The sequence below is a fragment of the Saccoglossus kowalevskii genome, chromosome 17 (assembly GCF_978046115.1).
Source record: "Saccoglossus kowalevskii chromosome 17, keSacKowa6.1, whole genome shotgun sequence".
In the NCBI taxonomy this organism is placed as follows: Eukaryota; Metazoa; Hemichordata; class Enteropneusta; family Harrimaniidae; genus Saccoglossus; species Saccoglossus kowalevskii.
The window spans coordinates 33574960-33598253 of NC_140657.1; the positions used below are offsets into that span (position 1 = coordinate 33574960).

Below are 23294 nucleotides of genomic sequence, written 5' to 3' on the forward strand. Positions count from 1 at the left end.
CAGTGCAAGTACATGACTGCCCTATCTACAGTGCAAGTACATGACTGCCCTATCTACAGTGCAAGTACATGACTGCCCTATCTACAGTGCAAGTACATGACTGCCCTATCTACAGTGCAAGTACATGACTGCCCTATCTACAGTGCAAGTACATGACTGCCCTATCTACAGTGTAAGTACATGACTGCCCTGTCTACAGTGCAATTACATGACTGCCCTATCTACAGTGCAAGTACATGACTGCCCTATCTACAGTGTAAGTACATGACTGCCCTGTCCACAATGCAAGTACATGACTGCCCTGTCTACAGTGCAAGTACATGACTGCCCTGTCTACAGTGCAAGTACATGACTGCCCTGTCCACAATGCAAGTACATGACTGCCCTGTCCACAATGCAAGTACATGACTGCCCTATCTACAGTGCAAGTACATGACTGCCCTATCTACAGTGTAAGTACATGACTGCCCTGTCTACAGTGCAATTACATGACTGCCCTGTCTACAGTGCAAGTACATGACTGCCCTATCTACAGTGCAAGTACATGACTGCCCTATCTACAGTGTAAGTACATGACTGCCCTATCTACAGTGTAAGTACATGACTGCCCTATCTACAGTGTAAGTACATGACTGCCCTATCTACAGTGCAAGTACATGACTGCCCTATCTACAGTGCAAGTACATGACTGCTCTATCTACAGTGCAAGTACATGACTGCCCTATCTACAGTGTAAGTACATGACTGCCCTGTCCACAATGCAAGTACATGACTGCCCTGTCTACAGTGCAAGTACATGACTGCCCTATCTACAGTGCAAGTACATGACTGCCCTATCTACAGTGTAAGTACATGACTGCCCTATCTACAGTGCAAGTACATGACTGCCCTGTCCACAATGCAAGTACATGACTGCCCTGTCTACAGTGCAAGTACATGACTGCCCTGTCTACAGTGCAAGTACATGACTGCCCTGTCCACAATGCAAGTACATGACTGCCCTGTCCACAATGCAAGTACATGACTGCCCTATCTACAGTGCAAGTACATGACTGCCCTATCTACAGTGCAAGTACATGACTGCCCTGTCTACAGTGTAAGTACATGACTGCCCTATCTACAGTGCAAGTACATGACTGCCCTATCTACAGTGCAAGTACATGACTGCCCTATCTACAGTGCAAGTACATGACTGCCCTATCTACAGTGCAAGTACATGACTGCCCTATCTACAGTGCAAGTACATGACTCCCCTATCTACAGTGCAAGTACATGACTGCCCTATCTACAGTGTAAGTACATGACTGCCCTATCTACAGTGCAAGTACATGACTGCCCTGTCTACAGTGCAAGTACATGACTGCCCTATCTACAGTGCAAACAGTGTAAGTACATGACTGCCCTATCTACAGTGCAAGTACATGACTGCCCTATCTACAGTGTAAGTACATGACTGCCCTGTCTACAGTGTAAGTACATGACTGCCCTATCTACAGTGCAAGTACATGACTGCCCTGTCCACAATGCAAGTACATGACTGCCCTATCTACAGTGCAAGTACATGACTGCCCTACATGACTGCCCTATCTACAGTGCAAGTACATGACTCCCCTATCTACAGTGCAAGTACATGACTGCCCTGTCTACAGTGTAAGTACATGACTGCCCTATCTACAGTGCAAGTACATGACTGCCCTATCTACAGTGCAAGTACATGACTGCCCTGTCCACAATGCAAGTACATGACTGCCCTGTCTACAGTGCAAGTACATGACTGCCCTGTCTACAGTGCAAGTACATGACTGCCCTATCTACAGTGTAAGTACATGACTGCCCTGTCTACAGTGCAAGTACATGACTGCCCTGTCTACAGTGCAATTACATGACTGCCCTATCTACAGTGTAAGTACATGACTGCCCTATCTACAGTGCAAGTACATGACTGCCCTATCTACAGTGCAAGTACATGACTGCCCTATCTACAGTGCAAGTACATGACTGCCCTATCTACAGTGCAAGTACATGACTGCCCTATCTACAGTGCAAGTACATGACTGCCCTATCTACAGTGCAAGTACATGACTGCCCTATCTACAGTGCAAGTACATGACTGCCCTGTCTACAGTGCAAGTACATGACTGCCCTGTCCACAATGCAAGTACATGACTGCCCTGTCCACAATGCAAGTACATGACTGCCCTATCTACAGTGCAAGTACATGACTGCCCTATCTACAGTGCAAGTACATGACTGCCCTGTCTACAGTGTAAGTACATGACTGCCCTATCTACAGTGCAAGTACATGACTGCCCTATCTACAGTGCAAGTACATGACTGCCCTATCTACAGTGCAAGTACATGACTGCCCTATCTACAGTGCAAGTACATGACTGCCCTATCTACAGTGCAAGTACATGACTCCCCTATCTACAGTGCAAGTACATGACTGCCCTATCTACAGTGTAAGTACATGACTGCCCTATCTACAGTGCAAGTACATGACTGCCCTGTCTACAGTGCAAGTACATGACTGCCCTATCTACAGTGCAAACAGTGTAAGTACATGACTGCCCTATCTACAGTGCAAGTACATGACTGCCCTATCTACAGTGTAAGTACATGACTGCCCTGTCTACAGTGTAAGTACATGACTGCCCTATCTACAGTGCAAGTACATGACTGCCCTGTCCACAATGCAAGTACATGACTGCCCTATCTACAGTGCAAGTACATGACTGCCCTACATGACTGCCCTATCTACAGTGCAAGTACATGACTCCCCTATCTACAGTGCAAGTACATGACTGCCCTGTCTACAGTGTAAGTACATGACTGCCCTATCTACAGTGCAAGTACATGACTGCCCTATCTACAGTGCAAGTACATGACTGCCCTGTCCACAATGCAAGTACATGACTGCCCTGTCTACAGTGCAAGTACATGACTGCCCTGTCTACAGTGCAAGTACATGACTGCCCTATCTACAGTGTAAGTACATGACTGCCCTGTCTACAGTGCAAGTACATGACTGCCCTGTCTACAGTGCAATTACATGACTGCCCTATCTACAGTGTAAGTACATGACTGCCCTATCTACAGTGCAAGTACATGACTGCCCTATCTACAGTGCAAGTACATGACTGCCCTATCTACAGTGCAAGTACATGACTGCCCTATCTACAGTGCAAGTACATGACTGCCCTATCTACAGTGCAAGTACATGACTGCCCTATCTACAGTGCAAGTACATGACTGCCCTATCTACAGTGCAAGTACATGACTGCCCTATCTACAGTGCAAGTACATGACTGCTCTATCTACAGTGCAAGTACATGACTGCCCTATCTACAGTGTAAGTACATGACTGCCCTGTCCACAATGCAAGTACATGACTGCCCTATCTACAGTGCAAGTACATGACTGCCCTATCTACAGTGCAAGTACATGACTGCCCTGTCTACAGTGTAAGTACATGACTGCCCTATCTACAGTGCAAGTACATGACTGCCCTATCTACAGTGCAAGTACATGACTGCCCTATCTACAGTGCAAGTACATGACTGCCCTATCTACAGTGCAAGTACATGACTGCCCTATCTACAGTGCAAGTACATGACTCCCCTATCTACAGTGCAAGTACATGACTGCCCTATCTACAGTGTAAGTACATGACTGCCCTATCTACAGTGCAAGTACATGACTGCCCTGTCTACAGTGCAAGTACATGACTGCCCTATCTACAGTGCAAACAGTGTAAGTACATGACTGCCCTATCTACAGTGCAAGTACATGACTGCCCTATCTACAGTGTAAGTACATGACTGCCCTGTCTACAGTGTAAGTACATGACTGCCCTATCTACAGTGCAAGTACATGACTGCCCTGTCCACAATGCAAGTACATGACTGCCCTGTCCACAATGCAAGTACATGACTGCCCTATCTACAGTGCAAGTACATGACTGCCCTACATGACTGCCCTATCTACAGTGCAAGTACATGACTCCCCTATCTACAGTGCAAGTACATGACTGCCCTGTCTACAGTGTAAGTACATGACTGCCCTATCTACAGTGCAAGTACATGACTGCCCTATCTACAGTGCAAGTACATGACTGCCCTGTCCACAATGCAAGTACATGACTGCCCTGTCTACAGTGCAAGTACATGACTGCCCTGTCTACAGTGCAAGTACATGACTGCCCTATCTACAGTGTAAGTACATGACTGCCCTGTCTACAGTGCAAGTACATGACTGCCCTGTCTACAGTGCAATTACATGACTGCCCTATCTACAGTGTAAGTACATGACTGCCCTATCTACAGTGCAAGTACATGACTGCCCTATCTACAGTGCAAGTACATGACTGCCCTATCTACAGTGCAAGTACATGACTGCCCTATCTACAGTGCAAGTACATGACTGCCCTATCTACAGTGCAAGTACATGACTGCCCTATCTACAGTGCAAGTACATGACTGCCCTATCTACAGTGCAAGTACATGACTGCCCTATCTACAGTGCAAGTACATGACTGCTCTATCTACAGTGCAAGTACATGACTGCCCTATCTACAGTGTAAGTACATGACTGCCCTGTCCACAATGCAAGTACATGACTGCCCTGTCTACAGTGCAAGTACATGACTGCCCTATCTACAGTGCAAGTACATGACTGCCCTATCTACAGTGTAAGTACATGACTGCCCTGTCCACAATGCAAGTACATGACTGCCCTGTCCACAATGCAAGTACATGACTGCCCTGTCTACAGTGCAAGTACATTACTGCCCTGTCCACAATGCAAGTACATGACTGCCCTGTCTACAGTGCAAGTACATGACTGCCCTATCTACAGTGCAAGTACATGACTGCCCTGTCTACAGTGTAAGTACATGACTGCCCTATCTACAGTGCAAGTACATGACTGCCCTATCTACAGTGCAAGTACATGACTGCCCTATCTACAGTGCAAGTACATGACTGCCCTATCTACAGTGCAAGTACATGACTGCCCTATCTACAGTGCAAGTACATGACTCCCCTATCTACAGTGCAAGTACATGACTGCCCTATCTACAGTGTAAGTACATGACTGCCCTATCTACAGTGCAAGTACATGACTGCCCTATCTACAGTGTAAGTACATGACTGCCCTGTCTACAGTGTAAGTACATGACTGCCATATCTACAGTGTAAGTACATGACTGCCCTATCTACAGTGTAAGTACATGACTGCCCTATCTACAGTGTAAGTACATGACTGCCCTATCTACAGTGTAAGTACATGACTGCCCTATCTACAGTGCAAGTACATGACTGCCCTGTCTACAGTGCAAGTACATGACTGCCCTATCTACAGTGCAAGTACATGACTCCCCTATCTACAGTGTAAGTACATGACTGCCCTATCTACAGTGCAAGTACATGACTGCCCTGTCTACAGTGCAAGTACATGACTGCCCTATCTACAGTGCAAACAGTGTAAGTACATGACTGCCCTATCTACAGTGCAAGTACATGACTGCCCTATCTACAGTGTAAGTACATGACTGCCCTATCTACAGTGTAAGTACATGACTGCCCTATCTACAGTGTAAGTACATGACTGCCCTGTCTACAGTGTAAGTACATGACTGCCCTATCTACAGTGTAAGTACATGACTGCCCTGTCTACAGTGCAAGTACATGACTGCCCTATCTACAGTGCAAGTACATGACTCCCCTATCTACAGTGTAAGTACATGGCTGCCCTATCTACAGTGCAAGTACATGACTGCCCTGTCTACAGTGCAAGTACATGACTGCCCTATCTACAGTGCAAACAGTGTAAGTACATGACTGCCCTGTCTACAGTGCAAGTACATGACTGCCCTATCTACAGTGCAAACAGTGTAAGTACATGACTGCCCTATCTACAGTGCAAGTACATGACTGCCCTATCTACAGTGTAAGTGCATGACTGCCCTGTCTACAGTGTAAGTACATGACTGCCATATCTACAGTGTAAGTACATGACTGCCCTATCTACAGTGTAAGTACATGACTGCCCTGTCTACAGTGCAAGTACATGAATGCCCTGTCTACAGTGTAAGTACATGACTGCCCTATCTACAGTGCAAGTACATGACTGCCCTATCTACAGTGCAAGTACATGACTGCCCTATCTACAGTGCAAGTACATGACTGCCCTATCTACAGTGCAAGTACATGACTGCCCTATCTACAGTGCAAGTACATGACTGCCCTGTCTACAGTGCAAGTACATGACTGCCCTGTCCACAGTGTTAAGTTATGTTAAATGTCTCAGTATTTAGTCTTCCATTCACTTCTAAATGCAATTAGTCAATTATTTAATGACTTGGTCTGCTGAAACAGTTTACATTGTGGAGATTACTATGGATTTGTGTTTTTTATAATCAAATACTTAATCAAAGCGTATTGAAGTGAATATAACAATTGCCATATAAGTTTATTATGCTTGGTGAGCATTGAACCGTGCATTTTGAAGAATTAGGAGTTACTTTAATGCAAGAAAATTACAACAATTTGCAGGGTTGTGTATGGCAAGTTATATTGAGGGTGTTGTTCAATATGTGCTCATTAGGCGACACAGTGATGCTTGATGCTATTAGATAAGTTACACACACATAGACTTGATACATGATTTTCATGATTACAACCATATGTGTTCATGTTGTTATCTAATACATGTACATGTACATGTACTTGTCTTCAGTATTCCTGTGTATTTTTTTTTTGGCAATAGCATCCCATAAATAAGCTTAAAGTTGCCATTAATTTAGATTATGAAATATTCATAATTTAAGCTTCACATGCATGGGTGTCCCTGTCATGCATGTCTGTTGATATTTTCTTTCTGAGGGTAGAGATGCACTAACTACTAACCCCTTTTTTCATCTTTTACAATATAAAACCCACATAATGTGATCTATTCTATAATATATAAATTGTTTCTCTGATTATGTATTCAGTATGTAGGCCTTGTATACATACTGTAAATGCATACTATAAATTATCCTGCTAAATTAAATACCTCATCACTTTTATGGTAAACCATTGTAGCATTGTCTTTCTTTCCAATGCACTGATTATCATAGACTACCCCGATAAACATTTTGTTTTTCTTGCACAGATACGTTTTGTTTCAAATTGTATTTTTTAACGGGCTTTAATTTAATCAATGGTTCGTTAATACTGAAAAACATTAATTGTCACTTGTTTTGTTTGCTGTGCTCTGTCCTGTGCTTGTTACAATGACTGTTGTGTAATAGGCATCATGCATGACCCCTAAAGGTCACACAATTCGGTACTTGCAGCTTGAGACAAAAACCCTCTCGTAAAATCTCAAAATCATGGCAAAAATTGACATTATAATGTTGAGAAAATTGTTGCTGTTTTAGTATGGCAAATGACAGAACGTGTGACCTTTAGAGATCATTAAGGGCTCTTTCCAATGGTATATACATTGTATACCGCCATACCAATATACAACCATGTACAGTTGTTGTATGTAACTTGCTGTACATTTGTGATACTATCTATCTCTGCCATAAACTTCTTAGTATTTATATTTCACCATGAATGGCCCCGGAACCAACCATTCAGTGATGCCACTCCCTAAATCTTAAATATTTTCTTAAATATTATTATCCTGTCCAACTAGACCACTTAAATTATTGATATGTCTTTTTTTCTTTTTTTAGGGTTATCTTAAAGCTCTTGGTATGTCTCGTACAGCGCAAGTCCACCGTGATGCTCGTATTGGTGAAGCCGAAGCAAAGAGAGATTCTGGTATGAGGGTAAGTATGGTGTAACTACACATATATCATTACCTTTGTTTTTAATATATTTGGATGATGTGTATACCACTATTATCTTCAATGCTATGTGCTTTATAAAAACAAATATTAGTTTGGATTATAAAGTTTGTTAAATGTCACAAGTACATTTATGGATATGCTACTTGCATTCATGAATTCTACAAATTGCTGAATATTTAGATTTTTTTTACTAGAGTTAGTAGTATTTTTTTGTCAACACACTCCATACTATATAATTCTTACATAACTAAGACAATCCACAGCAACTTTTTGAATAAACAAAACAAAATATATGCATATTAGCTGCCAGGTGATCAAGGTAAGTACTTATGTCAGTGAATATATTCGCCAAACATTTTTAGGACCCCTATGAATTTCCTTTCACTAGACTTGGAGGTAAATTTGACATTCTGGTCACACATTGTGAAACATACTTTTGAAAACAAATAGTCCCTAGGAATTTAGTAGGATCCAAAATCGTAAACCAATAACAAGATTTAGAGAAATCAATGTCCAAATCATAGAGAATTCTGGTTAATTTATAGTGCCAATGTGCATTTATTTTATCTAGGAAGCAAGAGCTAAAGAAGAAACAATGGCTGCTCGATATGCCAATGATATTGAAATTGCACATGCTCAACGAGACTTTGAATTGAAGAAAGCTGCATATGACCAGGAGGTACAGACCCAGAAAGCTGAATCTGAGTTAGCTTATGAATTACAGGTAAGTCTGTGATACACAACAGTGCAGGCTGAATATAATGCCCAGATTGACTGTCAGCTGACATACTTTATAAAATACTAGTATCTGACAATTTTTTGAAGTTGCCTTTTGAAAGCAATCGTAGAGCTTCGTTGGGGTCTTTTGACTATCGTATGTTTGATAGTCAGAATTTGTACTGAAGAATTGTGTGTGCATTTCAGGAATTTTCATTTATAATTACAATGTCAGTCATGGTATTAACATATACAATTTTGGCGATCCGCTCCGCTAGGATTGTCCTTATAATCACTTTTGTCATTTTGTGTGTGTGTGTGTGTGTGTGTGTGTGTGTGTGTGTGTGTGTGTGTGTGTGTGTGTCTGTGATTTCCAGTGTTTTCACCTATTATTTCTTCTGTGATTTTTTTGGCTTGGGCGATTTCGCTAAAACTTGGCAGGTAGGTCACACCTTCACTCTGGTTATTAGGAAAAATCTGAAATTTTTTTTTGCCCCACCGTTGCCATAGCAAGAGCCAAAAAACTGATTTTTGGATAGCTTCCCGCCAAATGTATCTCCTCCTACAAATTTAGGATAAAACACTTCTGACATACCTCATTCTACTCAGCTTGAGTGTGGGCACAAAGTTACTATTTGAATTTTTGATATCTTTTTTCATTACCGTGAAATTTGACCCCAAAGTTGGGGTAACTTTTCGCCAGCAACGACTTTTAACTTCTCTGTGATTTTTTCGGCTTGGCTGATTTTGTTCATACTTCAGAGATAGGTCGTACCGTCACTTATTGGAAAAAAATCCTAGCCGATCACTGCCATTGCAACATCCAAAAACTGATTTTTGAATACTTTTGCCCCAAATGTATTACCTCCTACCAGTTTTGTAATAGCAGTGTTCAAATGATCATGCTTTTTATTTTGGCTACGTTGTGCACTGGTAGGAGATCACCAGCGCCGACATTGTTTTTTGCGAACTTCGTATATGGGTCCATTCAGTTATAAACTGACGTTAGCTTCACGTTCATGTCCTACCATGGAAACAGCCAAAAACATGTTGCTTGTTTTTGAGTGGAGCAGATCGCCAACCAGCCTACCGGCTTGTTTAGTTTTAAATTAGCTTATTGTTAATTTCTGTCATCATTCACAAAGTAAACTTATACTTATTGACTCCTGTGTGCAAAGCACACAATGGAAGTATTTGCAGTTAGTGTGTCTGCCTGTCTGCCTGTCTGCCTGCCTGTCTGTCTGTCTGTCTGTCTGTCTGTCTGTCTGTCTGTTCCACTGATATCTCAAAAACCATACATTCATTTTTGACGAAACTTGGTGCATAGATACTGTGGGCCAATGCGCATAATTTGTTAATTTTCAGCTTTTCCCCTTATATCTCAAGTACTAATCATCACATTTCAATGAGACTTGCAACATAGATCTTCTAGGACTATGCAGAGACCTGATTAGTTTACCTGTTTTGCATAATTAGTTAATTTTTTGCTGTTCCATATCTAAAGAACCACTTTTAAAGAGTACTCATCATCACATTTCAATGAACCTAGAGACCCAATTAGTTTTTGGTAAATATTTATGCTTATTAATCACCTAATTAACATAATTAATTAACACTGATGTAAGCATTGCATCATGATAATTCATAATTTCTTGGTTCTAATCACATTTCAATGAAACTTGGTACTGAGATGGTCTGTTACATTACGCAGTCCTTATTAGTTTTACATTGCACAGACCTTATTTAGTTTTACTCTCAAATCTGTTTATATTAGTTACCTGATTTGCGTAATCAGTTTTCGACTTTTCCATCAATATCTCAAGTACAAGTATTTTTTAATTAAATTTTAATGTGTCTCCAATACTCTCAGCACACAGGATTTCTTTCTATGCTTTCTGTGTTTCAATTCGTACCTAATGGGTAATTACATTCCAAAATTATTAATATATATGTGAAATATTGTATGTACATTTTTGAAGGAAAAGAAATTGATGTTCAATGTTGTTAATGTTAGTTGTCACTCTCACTGATAGGCTGCAAAGACCAAACAGCGCATCAAGGAGGAACAGATGCAAATCAAAGTGGTGGAGCGTGCTCAACAAATACACGTTCAGGAACAAGAAATATCTCGTCGTGAGAAAGAATTGGATGCCCAAGTAAAACAACCTGCTTTGGCAGAGAAGTATCGACTGGAGACTTTGGCTGAAGCCAACAAGTAAGCTTTATATGCAAGTTCACTCATGGCAAGGAATATATGATATGAGCTGTAGTACTAATGTTAGTGCCTTGCATATTGTCTATGTGACGATGTATTAATTCTGTGCTAACATATCATGTACACCATTGTACTGAAATTTGTAAGACATTCATCGTCACAGCTTAGAAGTGAACTGCTTGTGCACAGATATACATAAATTGGTTCCTCACGATATTGAGAGATCCTAATGCTGTTGAATGACCTGCCTAACCTCATCATGCAATAATATATATGCTTTAGAGTAACACATTTCTAAAATATTTTAACTTCTCTGAAGTTGTATGACTGAATCACTTGAAAGTGTACATTACAGCTAGTGTTGTAGTATTGTCTTGAATGAATCTCTATAAAAATTTGAAATTTCTATCTTGTAGGAAACGAGTCACCCTTGAAGCAGAGGCACAGGGAGAGGCCATTAGGGTGAGATGTTCATTGATTGTTTTTAATTAATTTTTAGCTCGTTGTTGACTGTCTAGCGGAGCTTATCATATATCATATCTGTTGGCGTTCATTGTTCGTGTCAATGTTTTACTTTTTCGACTTCTTCTTGAAAACTACAAGCCTGAATGCTTTGATACTTTATGTACCTTGGGTAGACCTCTTAGATTTGTTCATTTCATGATGTTTCCTTCAATTCTCTAATTTTGGTGAATATTTTTGGTAAAAAGTGATATTTTCGACTTCTTATTAAAAACCGCAAGTCTGATTGCTTTGATACTATAATTATAGGTACCTCAGGTATACCTCTCTAAGATTTATTCATTTTGTGATGATATCTTCAATTCTCTAATTTTGATGAATATTTTTGGTAAAAAGTGATATTTTCAAATACTATACATGTTGTTCATTTTCTAATGATAACTTCTGTTCTTTGAAATGTGCATTGCTAACAGCGAAGTTATCTCAGCCGACAGGTTGCTTGTTTTTTTATTATTTCAAAATTTGAATGAAGCAGCCTATTTCTGGGACTCGCTTGAAGGTGTTTGGTGAATCAAATTTTTTTACGATGTAACCCTAATATGTGTAGAGATTTCATGGATTCAATTCATTATGGTATCCATGATTTTCTGCTTTTAATAACAAATCATCCCATACTTTCATAAACATTCAGCTTTGTTGGGAATGTAGTCAAATCATCCCATACTTTCATAAACATTCAGCTTTGTTGGGAATGTAGTCAAATCATCCCATACTTTCATAAACATTCAGCTTTGTTGGGAATGTAGTCAAATCATCCCATACTTTCATAAACATTCAGCTTTGTTGGGAATGTAGTCAAATCATCCCATACTTTCATAAACATTCAGCTTTGTTGGGAATGTAGTCAAATCATCCCATACTTTCATAAACATTCAGCTTTGTTGGGAATGTAGTCAAATCATCCCATACTTTCATAAACATTCAGCTTTGTTGGGAATGTAGTCAAATCATCCCATACTTTCATAAACATTCAGCTTTGTTGGGAATGTAGTCAAATCATCCCATACTTTCATAAACATTCAGCTTTGTTGGGAATGTAGTCAAATCATCCCATACTTTCATAAACATTCAGCTTTGTTGGGAATGTAGTCAAATCATCCCATACTTTCATAAACATTCAGCTTTGTTGGGAATGTAGTCAAATCATCCCATACTTTCATAAACATTCAGCTTTGTTGGGAATGTAGTCAAATCATCCCATACTTTCATAAACATTCAGCTTTGTTGGGAATGTAGTCAAATCATCCCATACTTTCATAAACATTCAGCTTTGTTGGGAATGTAGTCAAATCATCCCATACTTTCATAAACATTCAGCTTTGTTGGGAATGTAGTCAAATCATCCCATACTTTCATAAACATTCAGCTTTGTTGGGAATGTAGTCAAATCATCCCATACTTTCATAAACATTCAGCTTTGTTGGGAATGTAGTCAAATCATCCCATACTTTCATAAACATTCAGCTTTGTTGGGAATGTAGTCAAATCATCCCATACTTTCATAAACATTCAGCTTTGTTGGGAATGTAGTCAAATCATCCCATACTTTCATAAACATTCAGCTTTGTTGGGAATGTAGTCAAATCATCCCATACTTTCATAAACATTCAGCTTTGTTGGGAATGTAGTCAAATCATCCCATACTTTCATAAACATTCAGCTTTGTTGGGAATGTAGTCAAATCATCCCATACTTTCATAAACATTCAGCTTTGTTGGGAATGTAGTCAAATCATCCCATACTTTCATAAACATTCAGCTTTGTTGGGAATGTAGTCAAATCATCCATATTGAGATAATATGTTTAAAGTGTTTTGTTAGTGTTATTGGCCAATTCTACACTCAATTTGCCACTCAATACTGATTGATGAACTAACATGACATGATCAGTATTAACTTGATGGGTGCTGTTTGCTTTGATAATAGATGAAAGGAGAAGCAGAAGCCTTTGCTATTGAAGCCAAGGCTAAAGCTGAAGCTGAACAAATGGCTAAGAAAGCTGATGCATGGAAAGATTATCAAGATGCTGCCATGATTGATATGGTCTTGGAAACAATGCCAAAGGTAAGTCTACCAACTATGTACTGCACACTACTGAAGCCAGGCTACGGCCAAAACCAGCCACTTGGGAACAAAAGTTCTTGATATTGACACAAGCCAAGGACAATAAATGTTTCATTATCCTGGAAGGGAAAAACAATTCAGTATTTAAGGTAAAACTGTGAGCCCAAATCAAAAGTTAAAGTCTCACCCATTCTTTTATTGTCTGCAACAATTTAAATGTCCTGGATGTTGTGACATCAGAGACAAGAAACATACATAATGTTGTCAAAGGAGGGAAATATCAATATTCATCAAATAATCATGTGACTGCTTTTGACTGTCTCATACATGAATGGTAATAATACATGTAGGTATAGCAAGAGGTTGATTTGATGTTCTAGACACATGGTAGAAATAATAATGCTCTGTTCTATGTAGTTTTAACCTTGATAAAATCATAGACCTGGATCATACTGTTCGAGTTGCATCGAAGTGCTCTACGGTATGAATGTACAGCTCTTCTAAAAGCACTGGGGCGAGTTATAGGAGTGATTACAAATTGCTCGCCTAAAAGCAGTGAGGCGAGTGATTTTAGAAAATTATATGATTTGCAATAAGGGTGGACCCAGGGTGTTAGTTTTTTTTTATATTTAAGATATTTTTTTTTATTGAGTCATTCAAGTCTCTTAAAAATACATTTCAGTTTCACATAATCTCATATGAAATACCTTTACATAGTCAATACAGTCAGAAATTTACCCAATTTCTTAATATGTGCATTTAATTTCCCTTTTTTGTTGTTGTTCTGAATATTTTGAACAAATAGTTTAAGATGTTTGAAATGTGGAATCTTTCCTTTACATTTGCAGATATAAATAAAACGCTTAGTTACCAATAACAACAAATTAAGCAACAATGACTCATGTGGGTCTCCCAGCAGAATTGTTTCATCAGATAAAGTATTTCTTAACCCAATATGTTTTCCCCATCGCTCAGAAAATGCCTTCCAAAACAACTGAACAAGAGGACACCTTATCATAAGGTGCATAATTGTTTCCACTTCCCCTTTACAAAATGTACACATTTTAGATTGGCAAATCTGGGGCAAAATTTTATTTAGTTTTACATTTGTCATTATTAAGTTGTGGTTCATTTTCCATTCAAATTCCCTCAATTTAGTATCTATTGTTATTTTGAATGGTAATTTGTAGATAGTTTCCCAGCCATGTATTCTCTCTCCCAGCAATTCCGAAATGACCTTCTCTGAGCGTGGGGGAATAAAACTTTGTGAAACAATACCCTTAACAACTTGCTTTGCTGTACATTAATTTAAGTGAATATGCAAATCAACAAACTTCACCCCAATCATCTGTTCCTTTCCCACAATATCAAAATATTTCATTTCCACACCTCTTTTTAACCCTGAAGGTATTGATGATATAATACCGTACCATTTCAAAAACATGTGCTTTGGGACACTATTGTTCATCATTTCTTTCCAATCCAATATAAAACCCCTGTTACTAAAAAGTTGCCCCACATAGTGAATCCCCACATCATCAAATTCTTTGTAATAAAAACTTTTATCAGCAATCAAAAGATTTTTGTTATTCCATATTATTTGATACAGGATATGTACTTCCGAGGAGTAGTCCCTCACCGACTGCCAGGTTTTCAGCATACTGTAGTGGAAGCTGTTAAGTTGTAACGGCAACATATTAATGTCAAAATTACTTTTCAAAAGTAGCTCAATATTTCCCACTTTCACCAAACTATTTTTCAAAAACCATTTCCACGGATGAGGTGTGGTTTCATCAAAATAGCGGCACATCCAGTTTATACGTTGAGCTTTATGAATTGAAAATACATCTGGGACATTTAAACCTCTTTTTTCAATACCACCAATTGCTGTCCTCCTGGCAATCCTATCAGGACCTCCCCCACAAAAAACCAAAAATGAGTTTGTTAATTTTCTTCAAAACTTCAATAGTAGGCTCAGTCATATTTAACACATCTACCGGATTGGGCTGATACCCCGCCCGTCCTAAATCCCGCCCATCCCAAACCCCGCCCGTCCTAAATCCCGCCCATCCTAAACCCCGCCCATCCTAAACATCGCCCATGGGCAATGTTTCAAATAGTGGGCGATGTTTTGGTCCACACATTGCCTGACTGAACCAACAAACATTTTTACAGACGCCAATTTTCCCGTCCGACATCTTGTATCGAGCACGCTATTTCAAATATGATGCTAAAATAATTCACTGTGAAGCCGAAAAGCATCCTCCTTCGATGTCGGCTCTTCCTATCATTGCGAAGCAGAATTTGCCAAGCGTTGGATTGTTCACCCACCAACAGGGAACATGAGCTGGGTTTAGACCATCGTGAGACAGGTTAGTTTTTACGCCCATCCTAAACCCCGCCCATCCTAAACCCCGCCCATCCTAAACCCCGCCCATCCTAAACACCGCCCATGGGCAATGTTTCAAATAGTGGGCGATGTTTTGGTCCACACATTGCCTGACTGAACCAACAAACATTTTTACAGACGCCAATTTTCCCGTCCGACATCTTGTATCGAGCGCGCTATTTCAAAAATGACGCTAAAATAATTTACTGTGAAGCCGAAAAGCATTAAAACTTCAATAAAACCAATGCTGTATACGAATTGTTGTTGCGTATTATTACACTCGAATAAAGTCTACGCTTGAAAAGAATGTTATTTACGAAGTTTAAAATATCCAAGCCTTCCTGGTTGGAGCCTCTTGGTTGTTATCAGTAATGTTTAATGTCTGTATCGCATTCCAGACAAGAAATGGGCGAACTAAAATGTCTCCTGCGTTTCACGTGCGACATGATTATCAAAAAACACAGAGTTAAGCGGTCATGTATGTTCTATAAAGCTAACCTTGTACACATAATCTTGTACTGACGTGTTTTTTGTCCAAAAAAGACGTTCTTTTTCAGTTAACTATTGATTTGCGTCAAGCTGGATGGCCCGAATTTAAATATCAGTGCGTGAACTCTGGAGGTCATTGCCCAATGCCGCACGTAATTCAAACGCGTGGTTATTAGAGTTCAGTCGAAATGTACGTGAATATTGCGATCGAAGTCCAGAGTTTATTATATTATAGTAAAATTTAACTTGACGCATGGTATGGTTTATATTACATGTTCACTTCATTTCGAATAAAAAAATCACCATTGAAACATCGATGAATCACAAGTATTTAAAATATTTTCTCGACTTTCCGTAGATACCCGACTACTATCATTTTTGGCTCATCCGGCCTTAAGGCCTGATGAGCCTATGCCATGGCGAGGCGTCTGTCGTCCAGAAATTACAAAATCCATAAATAAGGATGCCATTCACTGCTTCTAGGTTAGCTATTTGTGATATATCTGAATGTTTTTAAGAGAATAAAGTTCATTTAGGCAGTCAATGGGTGCATTCTTTCTTTCTTGATACATTGATTTAAAACCTTCCCCACACGTTTTCTAATGGAATTACCCAGAATGCTTAGCGTATTCAGCAGCGCTCTACTTGTGCACATGCGCAGTTAATATTTCTCCCACAATGCACTCGTTATCACAAAATTTAAAATGGTGGATTGTTGCGGTCGCACATGTGGATCTTCTTGGCTATCCCCACAAAATTGGTGCCGAGAAACCAGGATTCTGCGAGTCGATTGATTCATCCACCAGTCAACTTCCAGGAAAGATCCACGATTCATCCCAACTTTCAAGTTAATCATCGTTATGCCAAGAGAAACGCAACTAATTCAACGGAGGAACAAAGCAAGGGCACAACTACAAGTCGTCCTCACACCTATTGAAGAGCTAATCACGCAGTACCCTGATGCCAATGACAAAAACGCCGCGTACCGGGAAATACTCGCACGGAAATTAGCTGTTGACAACCGGCTATCAGCGCTAGTCAACGCGGACCAACAAGTCATCGATCATTACGATGAAGACCACGTCGAATTTACCGAGACTGAGTCATATGAAGTCGAAATAATCGCCTGCTTCGCTCGACTTTCGATGTTTGTCGAAGAATTCCAGACTATTCGATTTCAACAACCAGTCATCCAACAAGCACTCCTCGATCACAACATGGCTGCCCTACAACCGCATCTAGAAATACCCACTTTTCACGGCGATCTACTCACATGGTCTGAATTTATTGATAATTTCAAAGCTGCTGTCCACAACGACCCTCATATATCCGGTATCCAAACGTTCACGTACCTCAGAAACTACGTAGACAGTGAAGCCAAATGATTGATCAATGGATTTCCAACCACTGCCGAGAACTACAAACTCGCATTTGACTTGTTACACAATAGATATGGTCAACCCCGAGGAATCATCAATGCACATATAAAATCTCTATGGTTCCAACCACCACCGGATTACAATGCAACAAGTTTACGAGAATTTCATGACGCATTAAATACAACAGTACGAGCTTTGAAATCCCAATCTTGTCAAAACTACCGCTTAATTTTCAACAACAACTGATACGTTCGAACAGTAACAAGGACTGGACATTAGCCACGCTAAATAAATGCATGCTTCAAAAATACGTGTTCTCAATGTCGGACATGAAAACAATATTCTCTGCAGCTACTGTAAAAGCCGGCATTCGTCAAACGATTGCCAAACCGTAAGTACACGTGAATCCCGCTTAGACATTGTCAGACGTAATAAACTCTGTTTTAATTGTTTAGGCAAACATTGTGTAAAACAGTGCCGTTCACGCTTCACCTGTAGGAAATGTAAAGGTTATCATCATACGTCCGTACATCGAATGACTAACTGATTCTCTCATTAAAAGGTGTTGTTGTTGTTATCCATCGATATTATTGTCGGTTATATGAAATGCAATTTTAAATTCAGCGTTTACGATTTGTTTGAGATGTTTACAATGTCGAACGCAGAACATCACCATCAATAAAAGGCATGATGCAAAAAAAAGATTCCGGAATTTTGAAAACCTGGAGCTGCAGAAGAAAGCTCCCTGAAAAAACAACTCAGCATGGCAGCATGTGTACTTCCTGTGTCTTTTGTCCTCAGTATCCATCATGCAGTGTGACAAAATAATTATTTTATTAGCAGTCAGTAGATTCTACTTTTTGAAAACAGTAATTTTGAAAAATGGTAATACATTGTATTTTTTTCATTTTTTAAATTTTTAGTTTGTCAACTATTACAGTATTTTAATGCATATTTAAAACGCAACTGACTGAAAATACTCGAACTAAATTTTAGAATGTTGAATGTCAGACTAAAATTATAATTTTTTTAAAAGATAATTCTAAATATCCTATTGTATGACGTTGTTACAAAAATAAGTTTTTTGTTTTTTTTCTAAGTTGTGCTATGCTAGTTAATCGGACTATTATTATGCAATGTTACAATAACATAGTGAATAGACTATGCACAGACTTGCAGAGATCCATTAAAAAAAAACCTTGCCCTATCTTTTGGGGGCCCGTTACTGAAAACTCAAGATTTTTTTTTGCCTAAGCGTTGTTAATGATGAGTGATACGGAGCGATTTTAAATTCAGCGTTTACGTCTGATTTGTTCATTTTATGTTGCGTCATTTTATGTTATTTTCGACTTTTTCTTGAAACACAATCACTTTGTTTGTGTATATCTTGCATAGATTTTGTTAGATTTGTTCATTTAGCTCTATTTACATTTATCCACTGTAAGAGTCATTCAATAACCTTTTCAATAATCATGATAGCATCACCAAGCTCTATGGAGACAGCAAAGCTATTGTGACCGTCAGGTCGGTTGTTTTAATAAGGGTTCATTTGATTTGATAACCTTTATTTCATCTACTTTCCCCCTAAATGGTCAAAGTTTCTGGGCACAACCTATATTCACACTTTACCTTAGAAGGTCTTCTTACTACACTACTCGTACAGATGCTAACTACACATAATGATGACTCCGTCTACGCAGCACCATTGGTTTTTCCTATGACAATATGTCAATTCAAGACTAACAGGAAAATAAAAAAACAAAAGCAGCTAAAAGTTTCTACTCTCATATCCAAATTCCGGATGAGCATCTACGTCATTGACGTTCTGGTTAATGATTTAAATGCGCCCATGTTTATATTTGCGTAATTATTACGAATGCAACGCATTATCGAGTCAGTAATATTGAAATATTCACAGACCCAATAGTAATTATCATGAAGTTGAAATATTCAGAGCTGGTACAATATTTAAACAAATTTGCGTAATTAGAAAAGCAGTGCACTAAGTAAACGACGTTGATATATTCAAAGCCAGTGCAGAGTTGCATACAAGTTGCGTAATTACAGTACTGTCGGATATAATAACAATTTTACTAGATCGACGCGCGGGCCGCAAAAGAAAAAGGTTGCTAAGGTAACGTGCCAGTTCAGCGCGTGACTTGGGGTCAAACTTCAGTCAATGCACACTTGATGCCAGCATCGCCGCGCAGCAAGTTTCGCAAAGAAGTACTTCAAGTTCAATTGTGTCCCAAAATGATGTCGCTAATCACTCAGTTGTCACAGCATGTGTTGTGTCATGTCCATGATGCACCCCGTTTCGACTTTGACTTGCTTTTCCTTCTTAGTGCATGTTCTTGTTCACGTAAAATGCGACCTCTCACCAATGTATTAAAACACTTCGAATCTATACTTTGCATGATTATATTTGGTCAACGCGAAACATTATTTTTTCTAGACCATTTTTATCAATGCAGGGTTATTTTTCCAGACAAGATGGGGCTCGTGATATCGCCCGGGCGATCTTTTGGTCCACATTTTTCTAAAAAAAAATTGAATCCTCCATAAGATGGCCCAGGGCGGGGTATCAGCCGAATCCGGTAACACTCTGGATATACCCTAGGCTTTAATAATTTGCACTTTACCTAACAGGCTTAAATTTCTCCTTTTCCAAAATTTAATTGATGATTATAGAGATTCTAATGGGGAAGTCCAATTCACCCTGGATGTCATTTTTTTATCGTACGAAATGTAGATTCCCAAAATTTTAATGGGAGTGTTAGGCCAACTAAGATGTAGGGGTTTATCTTTTCTATGTTTCCATTTACCCAACCACATAGCCTCACTTTTCAATTTATTTACTGCTAAACCTGAGATTATCCGAAAGTGTTTAAGTTTCTCAAAAAGGCGATGACAGGATGGTACATCCCTTCTGAATCTCATAGTCAATGTTCTTAAAAATTGTCATCACCCCCCTAGCTGTTGATGAACCATGATTGAACACCAAATTTCCCCGAAATTGACTCTGCCATTTACTTTCACACTCAGCTGTGCTATGGGTTTCTTGCAACATTATGATATTACTGCCCTGTTTAGCAAGCCAATTAAAAACTTGCTTACGCTTCCTGAATTTGCCAATTCCCCTAACATTCAAAGTCAAAATTGTAATTTCTGACTGCTGCATAACTGTTGTATTTATATGCACATTTGGGCTCAGTTTTTTGAGAAACTAACAAAATAAAAAACGAAACAACAAGAAAATAGAAAAAACCCATACCCATTTCCCGGCAGGCTCTCTCCCAATCCTTCCCCCATGCCTCACGGCCTACAACACAACGAACGTGCCAGCCCAAAATAACTAAACTCAAGTCTGCCATCACCGATACACACGAACGCTACAGCCATCCCTTTGAACTAACCTTATAGATCTAAGAATTCACCCTCCCCAATTTTCCCCAGTGTCATAATTGTCCCGATGTTCACAGTGAGTCAGTTTTGTCTTCTATCCACTCGCCGCTATCACATGGTTTTCCATCAATGTAGAGTCGCCTGTTCTGAAATCTTGGTCTTCTGCCTTCCCGCCATATTTTTTGCATAGTTGGAATCATGCTTCGCTTTCTTCTGTAGTCTTCGTCACAGAGATCTTCTTTAACGTATATTTCAGTTCCGTTCAGTATTTTCCTTGATGTGGACAACACAGCCCATCTGTCCGGACAGTAGATAAATCTTGCAATTATGGCCCGAGTGCGATTACTTTTCGGGGGGCCCCCGGGGATTCGATGTGCGTTTTCCACGGTCTTGGGATCTATACCAAATTTTTCACTCACCATTTCCCTCACAGTGCTCAGAGCATTTTCTTTTTCTTTCTCCTTGATTCCATAAAATCTCAGATTGAAACTTCTGGAATGCCTTTCATTTCTAAGACTTGATTCTTTTGTACGTTTATTTTCAGTTTCTAGCTCGTGGATCTTTTTTTTCAGGTGGTCAATTTCCTGGGTGTTTTCTCGTCCGATGTTCGCATTGTATTCTACCGTTTCCTCCAATTCACTGCACTTCTTCTCCACCTCTCCCATTCTTATTAAAATTCCTGCTATATCCCTGAAACCTGCCTCTGTGCTTTGTTTTAGATCAGTGATCAGTTTAGTGATAGTCTTCAGAGCCTGAATAGCTTGAGACTTCATCATTTTCGAACCCCGATTCTTCGCCATCCCCCTTTTTGGCCTCCTTTGCGCTTGTCTTCGACGCCATGTAGGCTTCCATAAGTTTCTTTTCCTTAGTTTCTTTTTCCTTCTGTTTTTTCACGTTTTCCTTTGTATTCCTTAATGACATTTTGTCAGCGTGTTCTCTGTACCTTTACACTTCTATCTCATGTGTTTCCAGTGGAGGGCGTCTTCTATTCCTTCAGAAACTTTTTAACAAAGTGGGGCCGATGTAGCGTGGTTGCTCACCCAAACATGGTCACCCCCAGGGTGTTAGTTAACTATAACTGCCTATGACTATAATTATAATTATAATAAATAAATTATTATGGAAATAAAATACTACAGACATGTTGTCATTCTTTTATGTTTATTTATTTTTAAATCACACAACTCACTTTGAAATGGAACCACAAGTCACAGTCAATCTCACATTTTAATCAGGATTAATGTTATTGTCAGATGACAAATGTCTAGAGACATGTTTTATCACGCTATTTGTCCCATTCACGTAAATCATTAGGTCGTTTTTGGCTTGACCTTTGATGATTACTCTGCATATATTTGGCACAGAGGTTGCACCATACTTCGACTACAAGTGTTTGACCCTCATCCGTTTCCACATGACGATATCCAATATCTCCATCAGTGTTCCATTTTAGGAATGTTGCCAAACGCACGCTGAAAAACGTGCGAAAATCTGACTCGATTCCATGTAAAATCTTGATCCGATCGCTAAAGCTGTATTCTCCCAACCTTGTGACATCACATTGACTACTAGTATGTTACCCATGCTCTAATTGGTTACAAATTAAATACTGAGCTTTTACCTGCTAATAGAATTTGGTGTTGCTACGTTTGATGTCAACAGTTGTCCTTTAGTGACAACGCATCATGAACTCCCCTTGAACTCTTGTACATAAGGGAATTAATTAAAATTTTTGGAGATAAACTAAACACATTTATTTTGTAATATTAATAAAAATTGTTCTCTTTTTGGAGGATGTCATGGCCCTGAAAAGGGCTGTTTGATTTTGTTGATTCACTTGCCTTCTCAATTGTCGTCATCCCCCTGGTTGATTGTGTGTTAATTGTCTAGGCGAGCGTTTTTTAGCTCGCCTCGTGGGCTTTGCTCGCCATAGACGGCAAGGACTGAATACTGTATGTAAAATTGATAGATTGATTGATTTTATGCATGTTTCCTATCTTTGAAGACATAAGACATAACGAGTACATTGTGTATATTTGATTGTGTATTAGGTTGCTGCAGAAATAGCTGCACCATTGGCACAAGTCAAGAAAGTGACCATGGTATCTTCAGGTAAAGGAGAAGTTGGAGCTGCTAAGCTTACCAATGAAATCATGGATATCATGGATAGGTTACCGAAAGTTATCGACGGCATGACAGGGGTGAATATTGCCAAGGTCAGTACTTGTAAAAAAATATAATTATCTTTCTTCCAATACTTTTAGTGCAGTAT

The 23294-nt window shown here is 39.3% G+C and overlaps 1 protein-coding gene across 2 annotated transcripts in view; it reads left to right on the plus strand.

The window, feature by feature from the left end:
- Window positions 1-23294, plus strand: part of Flot1 (flotillin-1) — a 38587-nt gene that overhangs the window by 11571 nt on the left and 3722 nt on the right. For both annotated transcript variants that reach the window (XM_085491760.1, NM_001184920.1), the window contains 6 exon segments: window positions 7727-7822; window positions 8415-8567; window positions 10594-10775; window positions 11192-11237; window positions 13223-13360; window positions 23074-23238. In XM_085491760.1, coding sequence (XP_085347886.1) covers window positions 7727-7822; window positions 8415-8567; window positions 10594-10775; window positions 11192-11237; window positions 13223-13360; window positions 23074-23238 — 780 coding nt within the window.